The sequence below is a fragment of the Artemia sp. Qi Xiang Cuo genome, chromosome 19, assembly GCF_049724085.1.
Source record: "Artemia sp. Qi Xiang Cuo chromosome 19, ASM4972408v1, whole genome shotgun sequence".
NCBI classification, from domain to species: domain Eukaryota; kingdom Metazoa; phylum Arthropoda; class Branchiopoda; order Anostraca; family Artemiidae; genus Artemia; species Artemia sp. Qi Xiang Cuo.
In genome coordinates this window covers 53,913,010-53,935,285 of record NC_142812.1, presented here as the reverse complement: position 1 = coordinate 53,935,285, position 22,276 = coordinate 53,913,010, and the positions used below count along the sequence as shown (strand labels likewise).

The following is a 22,276-nucleotide window of genomic DNA, read 5'->3' as shown; positions in this document are numbered from 1 at the left end:
AATCAAAGCACACTTTTTGTAATGGAATTGTAGGAGAGTAGTCGCTCTTATTCTCTTTGATAAACAGAAACATTCTGAACCTAAAGAAAAAAAGCTAGAAAATCACTTCTGTTTTTTTTTTCTATATACATTTTTATGGTGATGGAAGTAGGTTTTTTTTTATTATTATTATCATTAGCTTAGTTTCTCCTTTTTGTTGATAAAGGCCTTGGAATGTGAAACCAATATAGTTGGTCTTTAATATTTTATTGATTTAAAAAACTTTTTCCACAAAACAGATTTTTCAAATAAATTTAAAGAGCTACATAAACCAAAAATGAACAGAAATAAAGTCAAATAGTCTTCCAAGCTTAAAACTACCACAAATCACCATCAATAAATAAATGAAACCGAAAATGAACAGAAATTACAATAAATACCTGAGTCAAACACAAAACGAGCAAAAATTAACATGAGTAGGGCTGAAAACCCCCATGCCTTCTCAAGACCAGAACGTGATTTGCACTTTACTGAAAACAAAATACATTTTAAGCGTCTTCTTCTTTTTGAATTTAACAAAGAAAAAATATTAAGACTTTAAGGAATAAATATTAGTATATTTATATTAAACTGACAATCCCCAGGCATTTCGTTTTTTATTTGTTTTACCCCTTGTTATATATTTTTATATTTTCAATTAAAAGTTGTACTATATACCCATTGCTAAAATTTCATAATTTCATTTAAAAGTTGTATTCATTGTTATATATTTTTATATTTTCAATTAAAAGTTGTAACCACTGTCATATATTTTTAGATTTTGAATTCAAAGTTGTACCCGTTGCTATATGGTTTTATGTTTTCAATTTCAAGTTTTACTGTTGTTATATCTTCAATTAAAAGTTATGCCCGTTGCGATATATTGTTATATTTTCAATTAAAAGTTGTAGCCGTTGTTGGGTGTTTTTATGTTTTTAATTATAAATGGAAAAACAATATGGTCCAAGAAAGTATTTGCTCTACTATTTTGAAAGAAATAGTTTTGCCCTCTCCCCTAGGATTTTTGAAGAATATCTAATTTTGGTATTTTTCCCTGAAAAATACCTTTTATTTGTATTTTCAGAGGAAAAATTAGAATAACATTAAAATTGTCTCTTCGATTTTGAAAAATACCTTTTGCCCCTTCCCCTCGACATTTTGAAAATTGACGCCTTGGACTTCCTTAATCCGAAACCTTTTTATTCGTCTTTTTAATGTGAATGCACTGTCATCTTGGATAATTTGTAGATGCTCTAGTGTTATTGTTTGTTTGTGCTCTTTTGTTTTTGTTTATTTGTTGTTTATTTATTGTTTGTTTATTGTTTATTATTTATATTGTTTGTTTTTTATTATAAACTTTCTCTTTTTAGATACTGAAGAAAAAGATATTTTATGTTCGATCCTTTTGCCATCCTATCGAATCAGCCCTGTTGGACCGGACGAAAAAGTATTTCGTAAGTTTGCATTTAAAGCTGAACATAGTAATATGAGAACTTATGTATTCGCAGCTGATAATCATGAAATTATGGTTCAGTGGATGAACGCTTTAAGTCTAGCGGCAATTCTCCAAACAACACCAAAAAATCTGTAAGTAAATCTGGTGTTTTCTTGTTAAAAAAATATTTTCTTCTGTTCTGAAAAAAATGCCAACATTAGAGCTTAAACATTCACTGTTTAATTAATTTCTCATATCACGCTGCCTCTCTATTTACAAATTAAACAAATTTAATTACAGAAAAACAGGTATAATATTTTAAATAAGACAGTGGAAAACAACAAAAACAAACTTTTAATAACAAGAAAGGTCCAAACATTTCGACTTCATGTCTGGATGCTTTTATCAACGAAAAAAATTTTTTTAAAAACAAAAGATAAACTAGATTTAACAGGAAAATTAAATAATAGGCAAAAAAAAACAGACGAAAAGCAAAAAAAATAAAAATTTTGATTTTCGTGAGGAACAATTGTCTTATTCATTATTATTAATATGTAAGTTTTTCGTCTGTGTTCTTAGTTTGTTTTTTGTTCTTTTGATGTGTACATTCTGTTTAATTTAGTTTTTTCTTTTCTTTCTGTTTATAAAGCCGGGCGTGAAGTCAAAATATTCGGGCGTTTTTTTTTATTTTTATTAAAAGTTTCTGTTTTTTTCACTGTAAAATTTAAAACATTATTCAGTTTTTTCTATATTTTCATTTGTTTAATCTGTAACATCCACTGGTGAAATAATATAGTTAAAATCTTGTGGTTAAAGGCTCTGAAAGTAGCAGCAATTCTCCAAACGACACCAAAAGTAAATCTGAAAGAGTCTGCACGTTCCAAAACAAGCTGTTCTTGGCCCGTTCTTGGTTTCCAAAACAAGCCGTTCTTGGCACGTTCTTGGCTTCCAAAACAAGCCGTTCTTGGCTCGTTCTTGGTTTCCAAAACAAGCCGTTCTTGGCTCGTTCTTGGCTTCCAAAACAGGTTGTTCTTGGCTCGTTCTTGGTTTCAAAAACAGGCCGTTCTTGGCTCGTTATTGGCTTCCAAAACAAACCGTTCTTGGCACGTTCTTGGCTTCCAAAACAAACCGTTCTTGGCTTCAAAAACAGGCCGTTCATGGCTCGTTCTTGGCTTCCAAAACAGGCTGTTTTTGGCTCGTGCTTGGCTTCCAAAAAAGCCGTTCTTGGCTCGTTCTTGGTCTCCAAAACAGGCTGTTCTTGGCTCCATAATTTTTGGAATACTGGGCAATAAAAAGCAACGCCAGACTATTTTGCTGAGAAATAGGCTCTGCAACGGGAACGTTTTTATATATTAACCAAGTGCCCGCTTTTATTTAATTAAAAATTGAGTGCTTAATTTACAAATGGTGAAAAAGAATAAAATAAAAGTTAATGCATCCGAATGCACTAAAAAGTAAAAAAAAATCCTGCATTTTACTAAAAAACAGGAGTGCTTAATTTACAAATGGTGAAAAAGATTACAATAAAAGTTAATGCATCCAAATGCACTAAAAAGTAAAAAAAAAAAATCGTGCATTTTAATAAAAAACAGGAGTGCTTAATTTAAAAATTGTGAAAAAGAGTAAAATAAAAGTTAATGCATCCGAATGCACTAAAGAGTAAAAAAAAAATCCTGCATTTTACTAAAAAGCAGGATTTTACTGCTTTTTGCTTGCATTGAATTAAGGTGAGATGGAAAGGCATGAAATACCTCTTTACTTAACACTTCCTATCGAAGCCTCGTAAGCAATTATCATAAATGGCGCTAGGGATCTGTGTAGTAGTGTGTTTTGAGACAGGGGGAAGGGTTTCGCGAGGTTGAAAAAATTAATAGGTTGCCAATTTTATTGTTTCAGTGCTCCATTTGTTGGTAAGCAGTAAAACAATAACAATGTAAATCATAACAGTAAAACCTAACAAGCAGTAAGACATAACAATGAATTAGTTATTGTGTGAACACATTAAACATTGAATGTAAAAGCAATAAATTATTAGAGTTTTTGGATGGCGGATGAAGTGTTTTCCCCCTCCTCCCTTTCCCTCCTTTTCTCCTGTTTTCCTCCTGTTCCCTGTGTTTGTCTGGTACATCTAACTCGATGCTGTGAAAATGCAAATAAATTTTGTTTTGTTTCGCCAATGTATTCGTCAATCGGTTCTATTCTGCTATTAATTAAAAAAAAATTTCCACAAAATAAGTTTTTCAAAGAAAAGTAAAGAACTCCATTAAACAAAACATGAGCAAAAATAAAATCAAATATTCTACCAAGCATGAAACAACCACAATCAACATCGATAAATAAATGAAAATTAAACCAAACAGAAATTACAATAAATAACCGAGTCAAACTCAAAACGAGCAGAAATTAGCATAAGTTGGGCTCAAAACCCCTATGCCTTTCCAAGGCGAGAACATAATTTGCACATTCATTTGTATTTTTTTCAGTAAAGTGCAAATTATGTTCTCCAATCGAATGAGCCTGTTTTGAAGTTTCTACGAAACACCTTCTATAAAAACCTTATATGCCCCCAGGGCATAACTTAAAGCCCTTGCCCTGAGGGTTGTGGGGGAGTGTCATCCTCAAAAGAATTTTATCTCTCTATAAAACACCTCCTCTTAAAAAATTAGATAGCAACAATTTTTGTGTGTTTTTGTTGGTGGTAATGTTGGGCGTGGGGGGGGGCGAGGTGCCCTCCAATTACTTTCGACTATAAAAAAGGGTACTAGCCCTTCGAATTTCCAATTGAATGAGCCTGTTTTGAAGTTTCTACGACAACGCCATCTATAAAAACCTTACATGCCCCCAGGGCAGAACTTAAAACCCTTGCCCTGAGGATTGCGGGGGAGTGTCCTCCTCAAAAATATATTTTCTCTCTAGAAATCAACTACGCTGAACAAAATGGGTATCTCAAAATTTTGATTGGGTGTGTTTGGGGTAATGATGGGCGTGGGGCTAGTTGCCCTCCAATCACTTTTGACTTTTGAAAAGGGCACTAGCCACTCCAATTTCCAATCGAATGAATTCTTTTCGATTTTTATACGAAGAATCCTTTGATACTACGGGCGTAGGGATGGAGAAAAAAAAACCAAAAACAAAGTGTGCCCAAACCGTTCTTTACTTAGGCAGCACTAGTGTGCTGTTTAGGATTGATTGGATCTGTTTGGAGAAAAGATGAGCGTGAGAGGGTGTTTAGTTGCCTTCAAATCACTTTCGACTATTAAAAAGGGCACTAGCCCTTTTTCCAATCGAATGAGCCTGTTTTGAAGTTTCTACGACAACGCCATCTATAAAAACCTTATATGCCCTAGGGCATAACTTAAAACCCTTGCCCTGAGGGTTGTGGGGGAGTATCCTCCTCAAAAACATATTTTCTATCTGAAAATCAACTACGCTGAACAAAATGGTTATCTAAAATATTGATTTGATGTGTTTGGAGAAAAGATGGGCGTGAAAGGGTGGTTAGTTGCCTTCAAATTACTATCAACTATTAAAAAGGGCACTATCTGTTTGAACTTCCAATCGAATGAGCCCTTTTTTAAGTTTCTACGACAGAGATTTCTATAAAAACCCTTATAAAACCTCAGGTTATAACTTATAACCCTTACCTTGAAGACTGTGGGGGGAGTGTCCTGCTCGAAGGTATAATTTTCTTAACTTTGAACTGCGTGGAACAAGATGACTATCTCGAAATCTTTATTGGATGTGTTTGAGGAAATGGTAGGCGTGGAAGGGGTGTTAGTTGCTTTCCAATCAGTTTCGACTATTAAAAAGAGCACTAGCCATTTCAATTTCCAATCGAATGATCCCTGTTTGAAGTTTCTACGACAACGCGTTATATAAAAACCTTATATGCCCCCAGGGCATAACTTACAACCCTTGCCCTAAGGGGGACTGTCCTCAAAAACATAATTTCTATCTAGAAATCAACTACGCTGAACAAAATGGCTATCTCAAAATTTTTATTGGATGTGTTTTGGAAAATGTCGGGCGTGGAAGGGGTGTTAGTCAACTTCCAATCACATTCGACTATTAAAAAGGCTATCTCAAAAAGGCCTATGATTTATGCAACAACTTTCTATATAAACCTTATGTGCCCCCAGGGCATAACTTACAACCTTTGCACTGAGGGCTCTGAGGGGGTTATCATCCTAAAAGACTTAATTTCCAGAACGTTCAACTACGTCGAACAAAATGGATATCTCCAAATTTTGATTGGATGTGTTTTGGAAAATGGTGGGCGTGAAAGGGGCGTTAGTCACTATCCAATCATTTTCAACTATTAAAAAAGGCACTAGCCCTTTGAATTTCCAATTGAATGAACTCTTTTAAAGTTTCTACGACAGCGCTTTCAATAAAAACTTTATATAACCCAGGACATAACTTACATCCCTTGCACTGAGGGCTCTTAGGGGTTTTATTATCCTAAAAGACCTAATTTCCAGAACTTTCAACTACGTTGAACAAAATGGAACAAAACAAATACGGTGAACAAAACCTTATATGCCCCCAGGGCAGAGCTTACAACCCTTGCCCTGAAGGCTATGGGGGGGGGGGTGTCCTCCTCAAAAAAATAATTTCTATCTGGAAATCAACTACGCTGAACAAAATGGCTATCGAAAAATTTTGATTGGATGTTTTTGGGGAAATGGTGGGCGTAGAAGGGGTGTTAGTTACCTTCCAATCACTTTCGACTATTAAAAAGGGCACTAGCCACTTCAATTTCCAATTGAATGAGCCCTTTTCGAAGTTTCTACGATAACTCCTTCGATACGAAGTGCCCGGGTATGGAGAACCAAAAAAAAAAAAAATAACACACATTGTTCCCACAACGTTCTTTACTTAGGTAGCGCTAGCGCGCTGCCTATGATATTGCTCCTGTTATTGAAGGAACACCTCACTAGATTTGATTTCGTTTGACCAAAGTAGTCTGCACACAACAATTTTTCTGTTAATGTCGTCGATCACCCATGATGCACACCCCAACATAACCCGGTTGGCACTCCCCAACATAACCCGGTTCCCACACCCCAACATAACCCGGTTCCCACACCCCAACATAACCCGGTTCCCACACTCCAAAATAACCCGGTTCTTATGTCATTTAATTAAGATGTAACTTATCTCGATTATCATACTGAAAGGTTTCGTAAATAATGGTTTGATCCAAATGCATAATCATTATGGTCCCCAACAAACCAGATCACTGCTCGAGGACAAGATTGCTTATGGTTACTTGTGATACATTTACTTAATATGATATATCAGGTTACTTGTATAATCTTACTGTTTTTCTCCCTTTCTATATTTCTCTCTCCCACACCTCCCTCCCTCAATGTCCTCTTTCCCTCCCTCTTCTTTCTCTTTTTTGTGTGCATATTTGTTGTGATATCTGAATTTTTCGATATTCACTTTCGATTAAATGCTTTTTGAATATGTTTTCTCATGTGATGTATTTTTCTTTTGGCAAAGTTTAAATAATAAAAACTATAGTTAATAAGGGTCTTTTGTAATATTTTATTGAAAGTTTCGAGTAATATAAAATTAAGTGAGTTGACATTAACTTCAACTGTATCAAAAAAGAAATCATGTATATTCAGACATGGAACTGCTCAGGCGAAAAAAGAAACAAAACTACAAGTTAATTTTAACTAGTTATAGTTTATATTCTCTGTGCATGATTTCGACTTGTTGTTTTTCGGCAATTATATGGTTATAATGAACCAACGTAAGTCGACAATTATAGTATCATTTCATACCTGAGATTCAGTTCTGTCCACCAACTGAATCGTGTTTCAAATTTTTGCTTTGTATTCATAGATTTAAAATTAATTTGAGAATACTTTGGTAATCGTCAAAAGGAAGAAAATTTCCCTACCTTATAAGGAGGTTCTGATCTTTTCTAAAATAAGCCCTATGTAGCGTCAGACTGAACTTGAGATTCAGTTCTATTCATAAACTGAATCGTATTTCAAAATTTTCTTTGCATTCATTGATTTAAAATTAATTAGAGGATATTTTGGTAATAGTGGAAAAAAGGAAAAATTCCCTATTTTCTAAGGAGGTTCTGACCTTTTCGGAAATAAGCTCTATATAGTATCATTCTAAACCTGAGATTCAGTTCTATCCACCAACCGAATTGTATTTCAAAATTTGCTTTGTATTCATAGATTGAAAATTAAGTTGAGAATCTTTTGAAAATCGTCGAAAAAAAAATTTCCTATTTTCTAAGGAGGTTTAGATCTTTTCTAAAATAAGCTCTTTGTAGCATCATACCGAACTTGAGATTCTGTTATATTCATTAACCGAATCATATTTGAAAATTTGCTTTGCATTCTTAGATTGAAAATTAATTTGAGAATCTTTTGAAAATCGTCGAAAAAAAAGGAAAATTTCCCTATTTTCTAAGGAGGTTCAGACCTTTTCTAAAACAAGTTCTATGTAGTGTCAATCCATACCTGAGATTCAGTTCTATCCACAGACCGAATTATATTTCAAAAATTTGCTTTGCATTCTTAGATATAAAATTAAGTTGAGAATCCTTTGAAAATTTTCGAAAAAAGAAAAATTTCCCTATTTTCTAAGGAGGTTTAAATCTTTTTTAAACAAGTTCTATATAGTATCATCATTTTGGTTCGATGAAGGGATGCATCTGACCTAATGACATAAGTAACTTGTCCCTTATGTGCATTTTAAAGTTGTAGTTTCGTCGCAAAATCCCCCGTTTCAGAAAAATCATAAATTTTAAAGTGAGAATTTTGTTGAATTTTTCCCCCGAAATACAGTTCTGTCTTTTGCCGGTCCACTGACCATCCTTGGACAAAAACTCCTCTCAGATGGAACAAAAATAAAGACTTTGTCATAAATTTTCTGGCAACCTAATTCGGGTTGCCTCATGTCAACCTTGTTGTCTGAGAACCTACGTTAGGTTTCTGTTCACCATCGAAGAGAACTGCTCGTTCCTCTAACCCCGTGATTCCCAACGTGGGGCATAGGCCCTACCAATGGGGCATTGCAAATTTTTGATGAGTCATGTGCAGGTCGTGCACCCATCGGCTAACTATACTTTAGAGTCTTAATTTTGAAAATAAAAATATTTTAATACGAACGACGTCAAATTCATACGCATTTCAAGAGCAAAAAAGATACATGATAGTATTGCAATGACATACATCGTACAAAAGATGTTGTATTGAGACAATATTTTTTAATTAGTATTAAAAAATATTTTTTAAGTTGCAAATTCGAGGACCCGAAAAAAGATACTAAATGTTGGGGCCCCTGCCCTGAGTGATACTTAAACCAAGTTAATGTCATTTTAAACTTCCTTCAGGTGAACGCAAGTAAAATTTGGAGTAACCAAATTTAAGTATCACGAGGGGGGCATCAGGATTTTAGGGTATGACCCAAAATCAGTGGGAACCACTGCTCTAGAGCCTTAATAAAAAAGAAAATTTTGTGAATGACGTCAATTTCTTGTGCATCTAAAGAGCAAAAAAAAAAAAATGATAGCATTGAAATGACGTCATGAATGTATAAAAGGCGTTGCATGCAGACAAAAATTGTCAATGGTATAAGATATGCCTAGAGGACGACTAAAAAAAACAAGTTAATGACGTTTTAAGTTTCCTTCAGGTGAATACGCGTAAAATATTGAGCAACAAATTTAAATATCCCGATGGGGGCATCAGGTTTTTAGGGCAAGGCCCAAAATTGGCGAGGAACAACTGCTCTAACTTCACAGTCTTTTAAGAACCCTTAGAGTCAATACAGATTTGGTAGCTTTTGGAGTATGCCCTCTATTGGCAAGAAGTGCTTTGTTGCTTAAGCCCCCATAATCTTCCTTGGGGCTGCAGAGTGTTTCTTGCAGACACTCTAACAGTACTTGCATACAGCAGCATGCAATTCTGCAAATTAGCCAGCTCTAGCTGGCTACCCCGTAACGGAGAGAAAGCTGTCGAGGAAATTTACATTTTAGAAAGTGTCACTCAAGAAAAGTTGTAAGGTTTAGTTTTTTGAGCTCCTCATCAATATTTGTTTCCCCACTGCAGTCTTTGTGAACTAGATAATATGTCAGGATTGTAGATAAGGCTAGAACCTTGGTTTTAGGACTTGAAGTCCTAATTTTTAAATTGATAAAAAGTTTTGTTTATTTGCACCCGCAAGGTGACATTTTTCCGCACTGCGCCTTCACAAGCTTACTATATTTCTAACTTTCTGAAAAAGACTGGGAACTTCAAATAGGGGAACTTATAGACAATTTTGGTTTAGATTTTAATTTGGTTTGAATTATGCATAAACTGCTCCCTTAGAATAATCAGTATTGTCATAACGCGGGGGGGGGGGTAAAGCACAGCATAAATTAAATACTTAAACTAACCTAACCTAGGTACCTCCCCCCCCCCCAAACCCTTAAAAACAACAGTTTAAATATCGTATACGCAATGAAAACCACGCTATCATTGTATTACTCTATAGAGGTTAACCCGTCAAAAACGCGTTTTTCGTGACTGGTTTCCTTGTAAAGGCCCATATAGTACCCAAGTACCTTTTTTACTATTTTCAATGGTCGCAGGCATGGGTACCCGAAGAGATTTTTTGTTGTTGGAGCTGGCTAGCCTACAAAATGCTCTTTAGGAGGGAGGGGGGGGTATCTGGGATTTTTTCGCCAGTTTAAATTCGCTTAAGGTTTGTATAAAGAATATAGGTAAGCTATAAGTGTTGGGACTGTCGTTAGGATCGAAAAAAAAATCACCAACGCAATCTAGTTAGGCGTTTTCTTAAACTTCACAGTTGTATTTATTTTGAAACTATGATCAGACACTTGTTACTATATTAATTTTGCTAATTACACTGATTAAACGGTTCTTGTCTTGAATCCGATAAACATGCAAAGACCTGCAGAGAGAATTTCAAAGATACCATTTGAAAAACAGGTTTCCGCTAACTAGGGAGTTGCTGTTCACTCTTCAAATGTCTTTTTGACTCTTCAAATGTCAAAGATACTTTTCGAAGGGCAAGGCCAAGGATACATGCTGAAATTTTAATAGAGGGTGGGGGTGTGGGAGACTGCAAACTGTTTTCTAAGTTCTTACAACTTTTTGTTACAATAGTATTTTTTTGTAAAACTGCTCCTACCATTGCTACTACCACTAAAACTACTAATTCTGTAGCGAATATTGCCAAGGCTGAGAGCATTGAAATGAACATCTGAGGAAACGTTGAGAGTAAATTTGAACTAAATCAAAACATACTCGGTGCATCCAGATTGCTGATACAGAAGTTTCAGTAATATTTTTGGAACTGCTTACTGGATCGAGATGAAACTTCTGATGCATTATGAGTGGGAAGTTCAACTAACCAAAAGGCAACATATACCTGCTGCCGGTGCTACTACTGTTGCTACTACTACTAATACTACACCCCTACACAGCCCTCAGGGCAAAAACTCTTTATAGAATGGGTAGTCGTATAACTCCGTAGGGAGCTCATTCAATTGGAAACTAGAAGCTCTAGTGCTTTTTTTCTAATATTCAAGTTTTTGGAGAACAAATACCCCCCCCTCCACGTCCAGAATTTTTTGGGAATAGTATTAAGTTTTATTTTTTTAGGTCAACTTGAGGAGGTATAAAACTAAACTTAGGAATAGTATTTGTGTCAAGATTAAACATTGCTGAAAAAGTTTCTCCAACATACAAATAGCAAGCCAAACTATGGGTTCTTTAGAAAAGAAAACGAAGAGATATAAAATGTTATTTTCTTTTTCCATGAAAAAACTATGTCAATAGGCTTGTCAATAGCCAATTATGTTCTGGTCTTGACAAGGCATGGGGGTTAGGTCTACTGTTTTTATTGATTTCTGTCCGTTTTGAGTTTGACTCGGTTGTTTTTTGTAATTTGGGTACTGGTGCATTAAACGTACACTTCTAAAAAGTCAAGTTTGGTTAATGCTAATGAAATAAAGTAATATAGGATGGGCATATAATATTTCATAAGCAAATTTGGGCCATATTTTTGCACATTAGGGGGCGGGGAGAGGGGGTAAAGCACACCATATATTAAATACGTAACCTAACCTAGGTACCTCCCCCCCCCAAACCCAAAAACAACAATTTAAACATCGTAAACGCAATGAAAACTACTCTTTGCATTCCATTTCTCAATAGCGGTCTCTTGAAAATAACCAGTCTGGTGGGTTTCGTCTCTCATTAGTATACAAAAGTGTACGTTTACCCTACCAGTACCGTAATCTCTGTTCGGTTTGGGTGTCGTTTATTTATTGATGGTGATTTGTGGCATTTTTTTGCTTAGAAATTTATTTGACTTTATTTCTTATCATTTTTGGTTTAATAGAGCTCTTTACTTTTCATTGAAAAGATTATTTTATGGATTTTTTTTTAAATCAATATGAAGATAAGGTCCTTTGTGCTCTACTCTGGAGAAGGATGCTCTGGGGCAGTGATGATTAAAACAGTGGGGCTTTGTGATTTAGCGTTCGAGCTCTGGGCTTCTTCAAGGGTTACTATTAGCATTGCAAATATGAAGTGAGGCCTTTCGTAAATTAGTCTAGCAAAATGTGCAATGACGACTGTAATTGGAACAGCGGGGCTAAATGTAATAGCGTACAGGCTTTGCGCTCCTTCAAGGGCTACCGTCAACATCGGTGACTATAAAGGTAAGGTCCTTCGTGCACTAAGTCTGGAGAAAGATGCGCTAAGCAGTTTTTTCAGGGGGGGTTACAAAATGAGTTTATTGGGGGGGGGGTGGGTTACAAAAGGATTTTTTGGGGGAAGGGGTACAAAAACTTCAAAAAACGCATCAAAAATTTGTTTTTATTCATTTTTGTTACGTTTTTTTACGGATCGGACAAACATTTCGGGGGTCAATCGGTGCCGAGACAGCGCCGATTAAAAAAACAGGACCGCATGATGTAGAACTCTAGCTCTGGGCTCCTTCAAGGGTTATAATCAACATTTCTGAAGTTTAGGACAAGATCTTCCACAAAATATTCTTTCGAAATATGCACTGATTCAGCAGCGATTAATGACTAGTTCATTGAAGCTGAAAACTGCCAATTACCCTGGTTCATACATCCCCTGTCCGTTTTTAACAGCTCCCCCGTAGAGGCTAATATCTTTCGATGTTTATTAGCAGCCTTATATTTATGTTATGCAGATTTGATGCTTCGTTTTGTAATTAAATCCCAGCGCAAATGGTGATTCACACACAACAGCAACCTTATAAGAAAATCGAAATATATTTTCTTGTGATTATTATCGCTTCTAATCAGCAGTTGTACCAAACCTATCCTGCTCAAGTCATCCTCAGGGCTATACTGTGGTGTTTATCCTCCCCATAGTATGGTGCAGACGGTTTGATATCATCTATTTTCCCTTCTTGTTTTAGCTTTATTTTTGTGTTTAAAGCTTTTCCCAATAGGCAATGCTTAGAAGTCCTCCAAAAAAAAACGTCCCCCCAGATCCCAAATCAAATTCCATAGTGGAAGATACCCATACTGGCTGGTCAAGCACATTATCTGAAAGTTCTATTGACAGATCTAATTCGGAGAATAGGACAATGATAACTGTAGGTCCTAATGCAACCATAAATGATGATAATGGGGTTCAAGAGGTCCTTTCTAGAAGCTCTAAAAAAGGAAAAAATCTCCCCAATTAAAAGCATTTCCCTCTCCCTGCCCAAGATCCTCCCTCCAAAAACTTAGGAATTTACCTTAAAATTACTCCCACTACCCCCTTTGAAATAAACATGATCACTGCAATAAGAGTTGCAATTTTTAAATTGCTAAAATCAATGTTTTCTCTTAACATTAACTGTGATGGATCTCTTCTAATAGCTGTAGAAGATCAGAAATCAGAAAATACAATAATTAACCTTAAATCACTTCTGAATATCCCAATTATTGCATCTAATTAGAACCCATAAAAATCACCAAAAAAACTGTAGTTTATAATGTTCCCCCAGATATATCTACTCAGGAGTTAAAACAAAGCCTCTCAGATAGGGTTGGAGACAAAATCCCAGTTGAGGATGTTACCCAACTTGGAAAACCTAATTCTACTGGCCTAAAAACTAGTAGATCCTTCTTATTCACACTAAAGGATAAAATTGATATCCCAGAAAAATTATTCCTATTTGGGCAAATCAAACCACACAAGGAATACAAACCTAAGCCTATTCAGTGTCAGAAGTGTTTCAAACTGGGACACACGACAAACAAATGCAATGAAATTCTCCAAGAGTGCAGTAATTGTAAATCTTTCCATCCTAAAGAGCTGACAACTTGCAACAACACCCAGCCTACATGCATCAATTGCAAAGGCCCACATGAATCTACAAATAAATCATTGTGCCCTGCATACAAGAAAAGAGCTCTAACACTCCAAATATCAACAGAGAAGGCCACCCCATACCCCTTTGCAGCAATGGAAGCAAATGCTGCCCAACAATACCAAATAAAGCCTGTAATGAAACCAACCACAACCCCCAAGTCAAATGCCCCAAATGCATCAAGCACCCCTTACAAAACAATATCTTCTAAGCCCCCTAGCTCAAATCCCTATCAGAAGGAATCACCAAGCCAGCAAGCCTCGTTTTCCGGTGAGATGAGACCAGCCTGGCCCTCCCTCCCAAGAAGAAATAAACCAGAAACACTACCAGGAATCAATCCCTAAAAATCAATTCATAAAAAAACCAACACCTACTACATATTTAAAAAAATTACAAGCAGATTCTAATCTAAAAAGGACTATAATAGATGCTAAAAATAAATACTGGAATAATTTTGCAAATAATCTCACCAGAGAAACGCATGCGCCAATTATACATAAAGTCATAAGCCACATATGTGGGAAAAAGACTTCTCCTAACCCACTCCTGTATGAGCTTATACATAATAATACCCATTATGACAATGATATTAAAAAGGCTAACCTATTTGCAACTCTTTTTGTTAATAAGCTAACATCAAATAATCACAGCAAACTGTCCACAATTTCTATGAACCCTAGTTACTAACCACGCCCAGGATCCGAGTAAATAACTAATCCATTTTCAATCCAGGAATTGAATAATGCAATACATCATATTAGGACCAAAACTAGCAGCAGCTATGACAATATACACCCTACGTGGATAAAGAATCTCACAGCTTCATACAAACAAGAACTGCTAAATTGCTATAATCACGCTTGGGCATCTTCTATGTACCCCAATATATGGAAATGTTCGTCCCTCCTACCAATCCTAAAGAAAAATAAACCAAAAGATAATCCTGAGTCTTATAGGCCCATAATGATTACTCCTGTGATGGGGAAAATAATGGAGAAAATGATTTATCACAGACTCCTCTGGTTTGTTGAGAAAAATAACATGATCCCACACACTCAAACTGGATTTAGGAAATACCACTCCTCAACAGATGCTTTCATTTTGCTAACAAATGCAATAAATGAATCTTTGTCAAAAAATAATATCCTAGTGGCAGCTTTCCTAGATTTTGAAGGAGCATATGACAATGTGAACCACCAAATCCTTTTAAATAAACTTGCAAACCTTGGAGTACCTCCTAAGCTAGTATCATTTGTAAAATCCTTCATATAAGTGCAAATTTTCATTGTTTGTGTTGGTTCAGCCTCTTCACCCCAAAAGACAATAACCAAAGGCCAACCTCAGGGAGCACTCCTCAGTTGCCTCCTATTTGCCCTATATCTCTGGGACATGACCCTACCCCACACGAATCTACAATATGCTGATGATCTGGTGCTATGGTCATCTGGCAACACCTTTCAGACAGCACAGTCAAATCTGCAGAAGTCAATTTTCCAGTTTTAAAAATTCTCTCAACATTCAGATTTACCTATTGCACCCACCAAGTCAAAAATAATCCAATTTTACTGGAAGCAAAACCATGTTAATTAAAATCTAACTCTAAATAAAACAACTATTCCAGAAGATAATCATATTAATTACCTAGGCCTCATGCTTTACCAAAAACTTAATTTCCACCTCCACATTTCAAACACAAGAAAAAAAAGCTATAGAAAAGCAAATATACTAAAAATACTTCTTTCCACACCCTGGGCATGCAAGGAGAAAACCTTACTCCAGTTTTATAAATCACATATAAGACCCCATATTGACTATGGGCTCATTGTCTATGGTGCATGTGCAAAGACCCAGATGCAAAAAATTGAAACAACACAAAATGATATAATACGTCTCATATTTGGTCTTAGGAAACCCACAAGCACCAAGTTACTGCTTATGGAGAGTGGATTAACAACAATAAGGGAGAGACCTAGCTTTCTCTTGATAAAACATCTTACAAAAATTGAATCAAATAGCTCACACACATTACATAATTGGTTAAGAAATCCAGCCATGTATAGAGGTATTGCAGATGAGTATGCCAATATTCAAAAGAAGTTCCCTGTACCAGCAAAGTCTATTGCACCTACTTTCCCCAATCCCTCCATGGAATTGGTCATTTCCCATAATAAATACTGAATTTTCAAAATGGAATAAAGATTTAACCCCCATTGCTTTTGTCCAGAAAAAATTTGCAGAACTTAATACAATTACCTATAAAAATCACTTCCAAATATTTGTTGATGGGTCAAAAATGAATGATAAGGTTGCAAGTGGTGTTTTCCTTCCTCACCTGAAAATTGCAATGGGCGAGAGATTATTTAATAATTTATCTATAATGTCTGCTGAGTTAAATGCCATAATCATGGCATTAGAACACCTTAATCAAAACCAGTCTTTGATTGAAAATTCGAATAATATTATCATCTATTCCGACTCTTTATCAAGCCTTGAGTTGCTGGCCTCAGCTCCTCAATATAAGTTGGACATTGACACTTATCATTGTCAAAGTATTATTGATAATCTTGCTTCAAGTTGCGTAAAAACTTACTTTCAGTACATTCCTAGCCACTCTGGCATAAGCGGTAATTATCAGGTTGAGGAAATAGCAAAAAATGCTATAAATATTGACCAGCCAAGTGGGAGACCAATCCCAATTAGAGATATTTACCGATGGAGGCTATCAGATATTAATTTTAATAAGATTAATCCTATCCTTTCCCACTTTCCCAAAAAGTATCTTTCCAAAATTTATCATAGAATTCGTTCTGGAAAAAATGGAATAAATTTCCTTGCATTCTCATATAAGCTTTCTAATTCAAGTGGTTCAATTTCCCTCTCCCCTCTTTGCAGGCATTGTAACATAAATAATGAAACAATTGACCATTGCCTATTTGAATGTAATATGCTGACGTCTGCACAACATACCTTGCTTTCTAAACTGTTAAAATACTTCAAACACCACAAAATTCCACTATCAGCCAAGAGCCTAGCCAACTATACCTGCACACAGAGCATAGAAAACGACATCTATCATCTTATATTTGAACTCCTAGAGTCGAAAGATCTGCTGAAAGATATCTGAATATATCTAATAAATATAAGGCAATCAAGCCAGTAGCTCCTTAGCCCACAGAGTGAAGCAAAACGAAAAGGGCTAAATAGTTTTACTGAAAAGCCCGCCTGCTGTTAAATAGAAGAAGAAGAAGACCGAATGAGATGCAGTAAAATTGAGTGGACTAGTTGAGAATTATTAATGGGAAAATCTTAAGAATAATGCGATTTTAAGGGATGGAGGTGGAGAGGGTAGAATCCTTTTCCCTTGCCTGAAAACAAGTAATAAATTTGGTAATAAGTGCTCAAACAACAGTATATTGGAAGGGGGAGGGTCAAGTTTGAAAAAAGTACACTTTAAGGCGGCTATCGATCTGTTCTTCCAGGGGAGAATCTTTAGGTTCTATATTTGGGGATGATACCTCCCCCATGAACTCCCCTCCCCGTGCTGAGGCATGAAATTGATTGTGGGAATATACCAAGAAATATAATTTTTATTGAAAAAATATTCTTTGTTAAACAGGAATTTGATATATATATATATATATATATATATATATATATATATATATATATATATATATATATATATATATATATATATATATATATATATATATATATATATATATATATATATATATATATATATATATATATATATATATATATATATATATATATATATATATATATATATATATATATATATATATATAATATATATATATATGATCCTCATAAGTTATGATAAGTATAATTGAAGCCGTGCTACAAATTAGCACGGTTTTATCACAGGAGTAGATCTAGACCAAAAGCAATGAAAGGGGGGGGAGGGCAATATGACAAGGGCGCCAATAAGTAAAATACCGGGGGGGGGGGGAATGTGACAAGGGTGCCAATAAATGACCAAGTTTATTTTTAAACAGAGTGAAAAACAGGAAACAACAAAGAATACACACATTTTAAATTAAATTATCAAATTGATTAAACACACAGCCATAAGACAGTGATTTAAAAAGTTCTGCGAGGATCTTCGGGCCAAAATTGCTCAGTAGTTCCATAGCAAAATTAATTTTTTTTAATGTTATAAAATAAGATTTACCTTCGTCGGAGCTTGGCGTCGCCGGTCTCGACTTTCTGCCACGGCTGCTATGGCTTCGAACACTACAACCGTCATAATCAGCTGATAATGTTGCCACATTAACAGCAGTCAAATTAGACTTTGATCGATTTTTAAGGGTTGCTGAAGTGTGAGATAGAGGGCTCGAGGTGTCACTAGACCGACCATTCTGCTTCTTAGTCAAAGGAGACTGGAGCATTCTTTGTTTCCACTCCAGGAGTCTAGTCATAGACTCTTCCTTCTAGAAGAAAAGAATTAAGGTTAATTATACTACCACGCTAATTTTGTCTTGTCTTAAGTCCTGTTTTTGTCAATTCATGTCTTTAGTCATGTCTAATTAGTTAAAAACTAATTAGACATAAAAATTAGCTTTTAACTGAGCCCTTAAACAACTTTCCATTATGTTTCAGTGCAATGCTAACATAAAACACTGAAACACTAAAACATGCTAACAAAAAACACTGAATACAAAACACGTATCTTAAAGAAGCAGAAACTTCAGACAGGCCAGACTTCAAAATCTAAACCATATCTACCATTAAAAACAATTTCGGATGGGTTAAAAGTCAAAAGCAAATAATATAATTCATATAATTTAGCTAGGAAGAAAGTGAATACATCATATAATGTTTTTCTTATGCTCTTTTGAAATTCAGCAATTGCCTCGAGGGCAATTTCTTTTTTAGCCCTTAGTAGGGCCCCAACACGCAACTTATTACCGTGTCTTTAGACTTGTCTAATTGGATAAAAACTAATTAGATATAAAAATTAGCTTTTAACAGAAGAAAGGAAGAAAACGAAAAAATTAATTGATACCTTTTTTTATGCTCTTTCCATTTTCAATGATTGCTTCTGGGGCAATTTTTTTTAATGGGGCCCCAACACGCAACTTATTCCCTTGTCTTTAGACTTGTCTAATTATTTAGAAACTAATTAGATACAATAATTAGTTTTTTACTCAGCCCTTAAACAAATTTATATGATTTTTTTAGTGCAATGCTAGCACCAAAAAAATAAAAAAGATAAAATAAAAAAAAAGCGAAAAAGAGGACACACCAGTGCTACCCATACCAAGTTATGATTTTCGTTTCTATTCCAAGGTGGGGCTTTAAAACTTCCTGTCTGGAATTTTTAATAATAGTGATTCCAATGGTATACTTTTGTTTTGCTTTGATACTATTTTCAATGGGCTTCAGGCTCTTCTTTAAGATTCCTGCTAATTTGTTTTCAAAATAACATTTTACTATTAAAAATAATCAAAATAATAATAGCTACTCTAGAATCAGCTGCAAATGGCCATTTTTTCTCACAAGACATTTTTTTTATTTATTTAGAAAAATATTTTTAAACTTTTGGTCCCTATGGGTGGTCTTGAGCCCTTTTAAGGACTCAAAAAAGAATTTGCCCCAGAAGCGATTAAAGATAGTAGGTGATTTTTTTCAGGGGTACAAAAGGAAACATTAACCGGTTTGATTCTAATCATTACATGAAGTATCAGCAGTCCATTCTTAAGAAAACGAAAAAGAAGAGGAAACGCCGAAAAGAGGACCAAATACCGCTGGATAAAAGAGAGAAAAGAAGAAGAATTTAAAATAGAAATTAGAAAAGGATTTTCTATATTTTCAATATTATAGTCTATTTTTGAATAAAAAAAACAGTAGGTGAAGCCATATATTTCCTTTTCACTTTTGTAACAAGGTAAATGTCATCTCTTGGGGACAATTGGCGAAAATAGAAAAAAAATCTCAAATAATTGGATATAGACTACTGCTTCGAAACAAATCAGCAACAGATATACAGAGAAAGGGAGTTTTAAAAAGGGAATTTCCTTTCGGGATATTCACCTATGTTTTTAACTCGTTTTACTTTGGGGAAAATGAAGAAAAAATCAAGTTTTTGCACCTGAAAAAAAGGACCAACATTATGACTTAAAATAAGCAGAAATTATTTCGTATATGATAGAGGCTACCCCATTCTCAACCTTCGCCCTTTGCACTAAAATCTAAAAGTTCTTTAGAAATACTTGTCATTCAAATTCAACACCATTGTGTTTGAGCAGTCTTTCTTAAACAATTGCGAATTTGTCCACATATCTACATACTTACTAAATATATATTTTATTTCTATTTACAATTCTTCCAATTTTGATATTATATAGAGTTAATATATAATATATTTGTTTTGCTTTGATACTATTTTCAAGGGGCTTCAGGCTCTTCTTTAAGATTCCTGCTAATTTGTTTTCAAAATAACATTTTACTATTAAAAATAATTAAAATAATAATTGCTACTCCTGAATCAGCTGCAAATGGCCATTTTTTCTCACAAGACATTTTTTAAATTTATTTAGAAAAACATTTTTAAACTTTTGGTCCCTATGGGTGGTTTTGAGCCCTTTTAAGGGCTCAAAAAAAAATTTGCCCCAAAAACGATTAAAGATAGTAGGTGATTTTTTTCAGGGGTACAAAAGGACACAGTAACTGGTTTGATTCTAATCATTACATGGAGTATCAGAAGTCCATTATTAAGAAAACGAAAAAGAAGAGGAAACGCCGAAAAGAGGACCAAATACTGCTGGATAAAAGAGAGAAAAGAAGAAGAATTTAAAATAGAAATTAGAAAAGGATTTTCAATATTATAGTCTATGTTTGAATAAAAAAATAGAGTAGGTGAAGGCATGTATTTCCTTTTCACTTTTGTAACAAGGTAAATGTCATCTCTTGGGGACAATTGGCGAAAATAGAAAAAAATCTCAAATATTTGGATATAGACTATTGCTTCGAAACAAATCAGCAACAGATATACAGAGAAAGGGAGCTCTTAAAATGGAAATATACTTTCGGGATATTCACCAATGTTTTTAACTCGTTTTACTTTGGGGAAAATGAAGAAAAAATCAAGTTTTTGCAGCTGAAAAAAAGGACCAACATTATGACTTAAAACAAAAAGGAATTATTTCGTATATGATAGAGGCTACCCCATTCTCAACCTTCGCCCTTTGCGCTAAAATCTGAAAGTTTTTTAAAAATACTTGTCATTCAAATTCAACACTATTGTATCTGAGTAGTCTTTCTTAAACAATTGTGAATTTGTCCACATACCTAAACACTTACACCAGGATGAAGTTATCTCCTGGCTCCCATCGCCGGGTTTATCTCCCTGACCTAAAATTGCTTACCCTATAGCTCTGAAAACAAAAACTATCCTTAAAAAACTTCTGACACTTACAGCTCTCAACTGATACTAAGTTTTTTAATTTTTTTGCCGTTTTTGATATTTTACTTAAAAGTACAAATATAAGCGTGAACTTAAAATTAATGACTTAAATTTTTTTTTTCACATAATTTTTCATTGTTATTTGGAATTACTTTGTCAGGAGCTTTCAAATGAGATGTTACATGACTATATTCAAAAAAAATATTATTTTGACAGTTCCGCCTATTGAGGTGGAGGGAGACCAATTTTGTTGCATCATTTTTTATTCAAAAGATGTCAATTAGCACATCATTTAAGATCTAGATTTCTTCTAAATATGTTTCAAAATTTATTTCCTACAAGAAACTTAAAATGGTCTAACTAATCCTCTTTTGCCTCTCATCTCCCCTTTCCTCCCAAACCCTCCTTATCAAAACAAGAAAAATGAAAATTCGTAAAGAGATTTTTTATAGTGATATCTATCTTAAATGGAAAAGTTTTCATTTCCTAGGAATGTCCTAGCGCCATAAACCCCCCCTACCCCGGAATATAAGTACCTCCCAAAGAAAAACATGGCAAATTTAAATTTGGTTCAAAAACTATTGGATAAGACTTGAATATTTAAAATCTTTATGTCAGGAGCTTTCAAAAGAGGTGTTGCATGACTATATTCAATTATATTTTATCTTTACTGTTACAGAGGTAGTCTAGAGGTAGGCCAAATGACTTCTTTCATTTTTTGTCAAAGCTTATCAAACAGCACATCATTTGAAAGCTATCCTTCTTCTGAATATGTTTTTAGCGTTATGTTCTACATTAAACCTAAAAGGGCCACACAAATCCTCTTTTGCCTTTGATCTCCCCTTTCCTCTCAAACCCTCCATGTCAAAACAAGAAAAATGAAAAATCGTAAATAGATTCTTTATAGTAAGGCATACCTTAAATGGAGAAGGTTTCCTTCCCTAGGAATGTCCTAGCTCCATAAACCACCCTACCCCTGAATATAAGTACCTCCCAAAGAAAAACCT

The 22,276-nt window shown here is 34.7% G+C and overlaps 2 protein-coding genes across 2 annotated transcripts in view; one reads left to right on the top strand and one right to left on the bottom strand.

The window, feature by feature from the left end:
* The window catches only part of LOC148941001 (pleckstrin homology domain-containing family A member 5-like), a 39,067-nt gene extending 19,365 nt beyond the window's left edge, over nt 1-19,702 (top strand). Inside the window, exons 2-3 of the mRNA XM_089105183.1 lie at nt 1,389-1,605; nt 19,497-19,702. Of these exons, the coding sequence (XP_088961309.1) occupies nt 1,389-1,605; nt 19,497-19,644 (365 nt within the window). The 3' untranslated portion in view covers nt 19,645-19,702. The remainder of the gene's footprint in view (nt 1-1,388; nt 1,606-19,496) is intronic.
* LOC148941002 (uncharacterized) lies at nt 228-18,290 on the bottom strand. Its single transcript, XM_089105184.1, has 2 exons — nt 18,036-18,290; nt 228-509 (listed from the first exon to the last, which is right to left on the bottom strand). The coding sequence occupies exons 1-2, from the start codon at nt 18,280-18,282 to the stop codon at nt 373-375; spliced, it is 384 nt and encodes a 127-aa protein (XP_088961310.1). The 5' UTR covers nt 18,283-18,290; the 3' UTR covers nt 228-372.
* Nucleotides 19,703-22,276: the final 2,574 nt, after the last annotated feature.